The sequence below is a fragment of the Carassius gibelio genome, chromosome B25 (assembly GCF_023724105.1).
Source record: "Carassius gibelio isolate Cgi1373 ecotype wild population from Czech Republic chromosome B25, carGib1.2-hapl.c, whole genome shotgun sequence".
In the NCBI taxonomy this organism is placed as follows: Eukaryota; Metazoa; Chordata; class Actinopteri; order Cypriniformes; family Cyprinidae; genus Carassius; species Carassius gibelio.
The window spans coordinates 19,914,185-19,922,448 of NC_068420.1; the positions used below are offsets into that span (position 1 = coordinate 19,914,185).

At 36.3% G+C, this 8,264-nt stretch overlaps 1 gene segment (V, D, J or C); it reads left to right on the top strand.

Annotated features, from left to right (window-relative positions):
* Positions 1 to 620: 620 nt before the first annotated feature.
* LOC128013789 (immunoglobulin kappa variable 1-39-like) lies at positions 621 to 1,430 on the top strand. The segment is given in 2 exon segments: positions 621 to 721; positions 823 to 1,430. Coding segments are annotated over 2 exon segments (366 nt in total).
* Positions 1,431 to 8,264: the final 6,834 nt, after the last annotated feature.

Consider the following 8,264-nt stretch of genomic DNA (forward strand, 5'->3'; position numbering starts at 1 on the left):
TTCCCGGTCTGTGTCTGTTCTCGTGTAGTTCCACTGAAGATAAAAACAGTTCTGGACCAGAGATGACTTCTCTTTCACTCTTGTGATGCAGCTATTTTGTTGTTTCTTAAGTGGACTTCAACATGAGAAATGAGAAAGAAAACTAAGCAGTGTTTCTATATTTGTTCAGTTTTATTTTTTATGCTATTCCTAATTGATTTATTGTTCCTAGTTTACCATAATAAAACCATAGACAAAAGTTCCTCTTGTAGCCTTATGTTTTCTGTAGTCTGCTGTTTTTTCCTCATGTTATTCATCCGCAACAGAAAAAAGATATGTTTGTCATCTAAATGTTTGACTTTATTATTGGATTTTCTTATTTTTTTAATTGGATAATTATTATTATTGTTTATCTTATTGGAACCAAAACTATAGGAATCAATAAGCAGAATCAGATTCGATAAAATTCAAACAATACTGAATCCTAATCATTGTAAAATGATATTTTCTATATTTTTATTGCATATGTGTTTGTTAGCAGCTCAGTCTGTTGTGAATCCTGCCCACTTCTTTGCATGGTCAGCACATGCTTCAGTGCTCTGAGAGTGTTTATAGAGCTGTGAGTTTAACACTTCATGACTGAGAGCAGAACAGAACACAATCTTCATCATCACACAAGACACAACAACAACAATGAACAACATCATCATCCTCATCTGGACTCTCACACTGTTTGCTCAAGGTTTGTGTGATGAAATTTGATAATTATTATTAATTCTTTAATATTTTAAATATATATTATTGTCACATTTGTCTAAATATTATTCTTGTTCTTTCTTTCAGAGTGTAGAGGACAGTACACTGTAACTCAGAGTCCATCATTAATAACAGCAGCTCAAGGACAAGAAGTCAGAATAAACTGTAAAACCAGCAGTAGAGTGTATGGTGGTAGTTACTTACACTGGTACTTACAGAAACCTGGAGAAGCTCCTAAACTCCTCATATATCTTATATCAAGCCGTTACACTGGAACTCCTTCTAGATTCAGTGGCAGTGGATCTAACAGTGATTTCACTCTGACCATCAGTGGAGTCCAGACTGAAGATACAGGAGATTATTACTGTCAGAGTGAACACAGTGGTCCAGTGTTCACACAGTGATAAAGAGTCGTACAAAAACCTCCGTCAGTCAGAGTCACAGTGACTGCACTGATACAGCTGAGAGACACTGCAGCTGCTGATGAGAGGATCACAAACAACACAATGACTTCAAGTAACACATTTCCAGAGATTATGGCATACGGACATTAATATGAACTGTATTTATTTATTTACTTACATTATCATTTGAATAACAGATCCATCTGCTCTAGTCTTGTCTGCTTGATGATTAAATGTTTAGAACAATGTGCTCTGGACAGAAAAGTCAAGGGTTTTGCGGGAACTTGCAAAAACTGTGGTTTGATGAAAAAGAGAAAAAAAGGTGACCCCCCCCCCCCCCCACACCCTGTTCTCACTGGGCTACTACCCATACATGCCAACCCTGCCGATTTTTCCAGGAGACTCACGAACTTCAAAGCCCCTACCGAAAATCTCCCAGGCCGACCCTTCTCCCGAATTTCTCCCGATTTCCACCCGGACAACAATATTGCTACACCATCCGTCACTGGGCGCCGTTTCAGACCAAACAATGGGCTAGTTGCATATCTCTGCTATCTTGGATTTCCGGTCTTACGAGTGTGTGCGTAGATATTTCCGGTTGTGCTTAAAGTCAGTGCAGAGAACCGGAGAAGTCCAAATATTACCTTCTATATGTTTACAGGATTTATAATATCACTTCATATGCAAATAAGATATACACTGCTATTATCACTATACTACAAATGTTAACTGAGCCAGTGAATTTGAAACTTGTGTATGTTTGGGTCCTTTGACTGAATTAAATACACTAATGTTCACTACCATTCATGAGATGAAAGTTGAACTCATGGTGTACATATAATGTATTTTTATCTTACCAAATATGTAAATGTACAAATTACTTATTTCTTGCATTATTATTATTATTTTTTAAACGTGGGCTGCGATTTATCTTCAGAAGTATCTATTTCTCAATTGTACACATACATCAGTATGTTTCATCATTATTTTCACAACATATTTTATTATTTTACACAGTAAAAAATACATGACTAATTTTAATATCTGTTTAATCTGATAAATAATGCAAAACAATAAAAATATACATGGCTGCTCATAGACAGATAATGATTTATGCTGCAGATCTTTCACAAAACAAATAAACAGATAAAAACACACATGAATGCAAACAGCGATGTTTTAAGGCAAACCTACCATAATTATATTACGTTTAATTGTACAGTTAGTTATACATTATGTTATCAAATAAAGTTAATAAAACATGGTTTATCAGAAATCTCTGTGCGTCTTGTTTGACAGTCAGAAACATTTATCTTACATAACAGAACAAAACCAGCTCTTCGAAAATGAAAAGTATTGCATATTTGAGAGGTTTGTGTTTGAAAAAAGAAATCCCTGTGGACCTGACCTGACGCTGATACGCATAATCAACAGAAGAATAAAGCAATCTCCATGTTGTATCTTGATGAATTTCCACACAGAGGTACGCAAAATATAGGGAGGATGTTTCCCCATGTTTTTGATATACCACTATCGGCTGTTAAATTTGAAAATCATTAATTATAAACATCTAGCCAAGTTTCGTATGTAAGTTTCCCTTACAGTCAATGCGAGGAGACTTAGGTCTCTGCAGAGCAAAAGTGGGCGTATATCACCATGTGGGTGTTTTGAAACTGCTGGGTGTTTCTGAATCATGCAATCTAAATGATCAACCTTACCCAACCCCACCCCTAAACCTAACGTCACTATTACATCAACCAATCAAGTATCATGGTGTAAAAACACCTTGATCTCGTAACTCCCATTACTTTCCTGCAGAGACCTATACTTGAATGCGAGCGTCGCAAGACCGGAAATAAGTATGCACACACTCGCGTTGCTGAAGCTCACCGACGCCATCTTGTGCACCTAGCCCATAGGGACTTAGCAACAGCCTCTGGTGGAACGGCAACACCATTCTGGCGTTATATTGCGCATGCGCGAATTTAACTGCTACTTTGTGACGTTCTACTTTAACGGTCTACTACGGGAGAACAGCTGATTTGCCGGAGTCACTACAACATGAGAGATTAGGTAAATAAATGTTATGGCATATGACACTGTAATTTGCATCAGTTTATGATTGTCTGATCACAAACGATCTCATTGGGAATCCCGAGAACATCTATATAGGTAATAAAAAAATATTTTATTTTACCATGATAGGTAAAAAAATAAATAAAATAATGATAGCTTGAATGCACTGTAAGTCGCTTTGGAGAAGCGTCTGCTAAATGCATTTTTTTTTTTTAAATCTACCAGAATTGGTAGGTCACATTTTCTGACACGAAATTCATTTAAGCATTCGTCTTCCTCCATGTAATCAAGGTTAAAAGGCAAGCTTACATGGTAAATCTTGGTTTTTAAACTTATTTACATCATACAATATTAAAAACTCATTTTCTGACAAAAGATTGTCATTTAATGCCAAAAGCAATCATTCTCTTGCTTTTTTAAATAATTTTTTTTGTATCTCAATAAGTGAATTAATGCCATGTTGCGCTGTCCTGTTTACCGATGCTTAGTGATTTTTACGTTCTTGGCTACAGCGGTGTGACAGCAAACCTGAAAATCTCCCTAATTCTGAGGTCTCAAGGTTGGCAAGTATGCTACTTCCTTACTGTAATGAGTCATTTCTGATTACTTCCTATGATAAGCAAGCATACTAAATCACATAATATTTAAGTTCTCATTCTGTTTTATTTCAGACCTTAATTAACACATTGCTCAAACTTACAAAACACTGAGTCAAACAAGTTCTCTAGCTTTACAAAGGGAATATTCAACAACATCTGTAAAAATGATACAAATAAATACAAATAAAATATAGCCTACACACAAATATACAAATGCTGTTTTACAGGAATTGCAAAGTGCAATCTCTTACTGCAACGTAAACTATTTTATATACTACTAATATACTTACAACTGTAAGGTTTTGGTACTATTCTGTAACAAAAAAAGTACAATCTTACAAAGAGGTGCATTAGATTCTGAATGAAACTACAACAGTCCACTGTGAAAATGAAAACTAACTGTGTAGCCTCTGACACTGGCCTATCATTCACCATCCTCATCCTCATCCCTCTCTCAAAATAATTTGCCCCCACTGTCATGTAACACACCACATGTAACTGCTTCACGCGGTCTTTTGCTTATTATTGTTGGCAGATGAGAATGATTTGCGTCCTTCACCCTGGTTTCACCGTGGGCTTCACAGATGATGTTCACGTCGCACAATTACGTCACTTCATAAGCTTCCCATTGGGAAATAATGGCGATTTACTTATGTGAAGTAAACGCAAAATTTTTCAACTTTCTGATAAGATATATGTGAATTTTTTTCAAACGAAAATTATTATTATTATGAAATCATGCTACCTCCGCATATTTTGCTTCCTGAAATCCTCATCTAATCATGACAAACTATATGTCGTCGGAAAGGTCTAAGACTCCTAAATAGATATTATGAAGGAACAGTAAAACATTAAATTATAAAAAGAGTGCACCTCAAAACATATACATCATAACAGGAGTTCTGACCTTTGTCACAAAAAATCTACTCCGCTTTCTTTTTCCCCATCACATGTTTTAGTAATCATCATAAATTATATATCATTTGAAAGCTTATATACTCCAAATTCATCTTATGAAAACCATTTTGAAATAGGACACTGCGTTACCATGGAAATCGTACTTTAAAATCTTTTAGCGTGGTCCTCCCCCTTAGTGGGAGGAGTCATATTCCAAATATATTATGGTCTTTTAGAATCAAAACTTTTCATAATCTTGACAAAATACATATCGTTGGAAAGGTCTGAGTCTCAAGATTCCATATTTGGTGATTATTTTGTCATAGACATAATATTGAGAGAGAAATTGATACATTTGTGACAAACAAATATTAATAAAAAAAATTCAATGGAGTTTCAATGACACCTGGGGGCTTTTTGTGGTATAACGCCTAAACAAAATTGCATATGAACCTTGATTTTTTTTATATCAACTTCAAATTTGGAACACAACTTATTTAGACATATGGCTTTAAATTGCTGCATAATTAAGGGCTTAGCAACTTGAGTGACAATTGGATTGCCGCTGCTGTCACCACTATCAAGCTAAGTGGGCGTGGTTTCAGCAACACGCTCCCGCCTTTTTGCCCATTTTCAATTATCCCGAAGTGATGCTTGGTGCCGTATCGGCCGTCTCCGCCCACTTTTGGCTTCAAAAACGCTTTTTGGATGCTTTTAGTTATGAACACTACGTCCATGTTTTTGTACAGTCAATGGGTTGGACCAGATCGGTTGCAGAAACATGTGCTTCTGAAATTATCATTTTTTTGTAGCAGTTGGCTTTCTTTGTGTCATACGTTGCTGCTTGTCAAGCATGAAGTTTTATTTAAATTCTGAATAAAACATAATTTACAGCATGTAAAGACTGCTCCATTTAAATTTATTAAAGCCTGTCACTCATTTATCACAATCAAAAAACTTTTAAATGTCTTTGTTAGAAAAAAAGTTATGAAAATGATAGAAACCAGCCCTGGACAAAAAAAAAAAGCGAGCGGTGAAAAGCGGTGACTCCACTCACTGACGCAGGTTCACCATCTGCGGTATGACTTTACTAAATCAGATTGAGGCGAATAAAACTTATTGATCATGAGACCAACATTTAGCAAGCAGGAAAACATTCATTCTAACTGAAGGAAGACGTATTTCATTGAGCTAATGCTGTTAAAGAGAGAGACAGAGAGAGAGGGAGAGAGAGAGAGAAACTAGTCTAGGGCTATTCTTAAACTTGGAGCTTATTATATTGAAGTACAAATCCAAACACCAGAAACGTTGTGCATTTTATGAATAATGAAATATTATGAAAAGTATGCATTTTTTTTATTCACATGCTGTATGGTTGAAATTATATTTTAGTTCACAACTTTATGTTTAAAAAAATGCTTTATTGGCTAACATTTCATAAACCTTTAGTTGTTATGCTCTAAAATCCAATGCCATTTGTAATTTCACAGTATTTTCACCTAAATCACTAACCTTTAAAGTCACAATTCTATAATGGTCAAATTTACTCAGGCCGATGGTATTTTTAATGACATTTTTTTTTTTTTTTATAATTGTAGCCTACAAAAACAGGTAAAGCAAAACAAATATTTGGATCGTCCCTTATTTTCTACAAGAATAAACATGATAACATATTACTAATTCATAGAAATAATTTAAGCAGTTAAAACCTATTTTTAAACTTGAATTTAAATACTATTAAACTAACTTTAAAATATCAAGGAGTTTATAACTTAGAAAGGACTAAATTTCACAGTGCATGTTAAATAGTGTAACGATTGATCACAGGAAACGACAGATCCAAATGCAGTGTGTTTAATGGGGTAATCCAAAATCTAAATCCAAAACAGGCTAGAGGTCAATAACGGGGAAAGCAGTCCAAAAACATGAAACACAGGCATAATTTTTCTCTGTCTAATTCTGTGTTGTTCTGCATCCACAAAACCCATTCAAAGAGGTATTTTTTACTCTATGTTGATGTAATATAAAGACCATCAACACCTGAATATTCTTCTGACTGAGACTGGAATCAGCTATTTTTTTATATTTTAGTGATCTGTTACTTTGAAATTGCTTATCAGTTGCTACAATATTTTATAGATATAGAGATATTGTCCAATACTTTTGAGTTGATGCTGTTGCAGAAGTAGAGGCTTTACACTATACAGGGAGTGCAGAATTATTAGGCAAGTTGTATTTTTGAGGAATAATTTTATTATTGAACAACAACCATGTTCTCAATGATTCCAAAAACTCATTAATATCAAAGCTGAATATTTTTGGAAGTAGTTTTTAGTTTGTTTTTAGTTGTAGCTATTTTAGGAGGATATCTGTGTGTGCAGGTGACTATTACTGTGCATAATTATTAGGCAACTTAACAAAAAACAAATATATACCCATTTCAATTATTTCTTTTCAGCAGTGAAACCAATATAACATCTCAACATTCACAAATATACATTTCTGACATTCAAAAACAAAACAAAAACAAATCAGTGACCAATATAGCCACCTTTCTTTGCAGGGACACTCAAAAGCCTGCCATCCATGGATTCTGTCAGTGTTTTGATCTGTTCACCATCAACATTGCATGCAGCAGCAACCACAGCCTCCCAGACACTGTTCAGAGAGGTGTACGGTTTTCCCTCCTTGTAAATCTCACATTTCATGATGGACCACAGGTTCTCTATGGGGTTCAGATCAGGTGAACAAGGAGGCCAAGTCATTAGTTTTTCTTCTTTTAGACCCTTTCTTGCCAGCCACGCTGTGGAGTACTTGGACGCATGTGATGGAGCATTGTCCTGCATGAAAATCATGTTTTTCTTTGAAGGATGCAGACTTCTTCCTGTACCACTGCTTGAAGAAGGTGTCTTCCAGAAACTGGCAGTAGGACTGGGAGTTGAGCTTGACTCCATCCTCAACCCGAAAAGGCCCCACAAGCTCATCTTTGATGATAGCAGCCCAAACCAGTACTCCACCTCCACCTTGCTGGCGTCTGAGTCGGACTGGAGCTCTCTGCCCTTTACCGATCCAGCCACGGGCCCATCAAGACTCACTCTAATTTCATCAGTCCATAAAACCTTAGAAAAATCAGTCTTGAGATATTTCTTTGCCCAGTCTTGACGTTTCAGCATGTGTGTCTTGTTCAGTGGTGGTCGTTTTTCAGCCTTTCTTACCTTGGCCATGTCTCTGAGCAGGCCCGTCGCTACGAGGCAAGCAAACCAAGCAATTGCTTGGGGCCCCGAGCTGGCCTGGGGCCCCAAGACAACGACTGGTTAAGAATAAAATGCAACGACACTGTGTGAGCGCCCCTTTGATCGTCAATGCAGTAACGTGTAATGACACTGCTATCGGGATCCCCCTCAAGGGGGCCCTCTCAGTAATCGCTGAAAGCAGCCAGCCAACCACGTGATCTCTGCTACCGGCAAAATGCAAAACCTCCTCGGCAGTCATGAAGCGGAATTATGCTTCAGGAAGACAGAAAAAAAAGAAAGAGGAGGATAATTAAAAAACA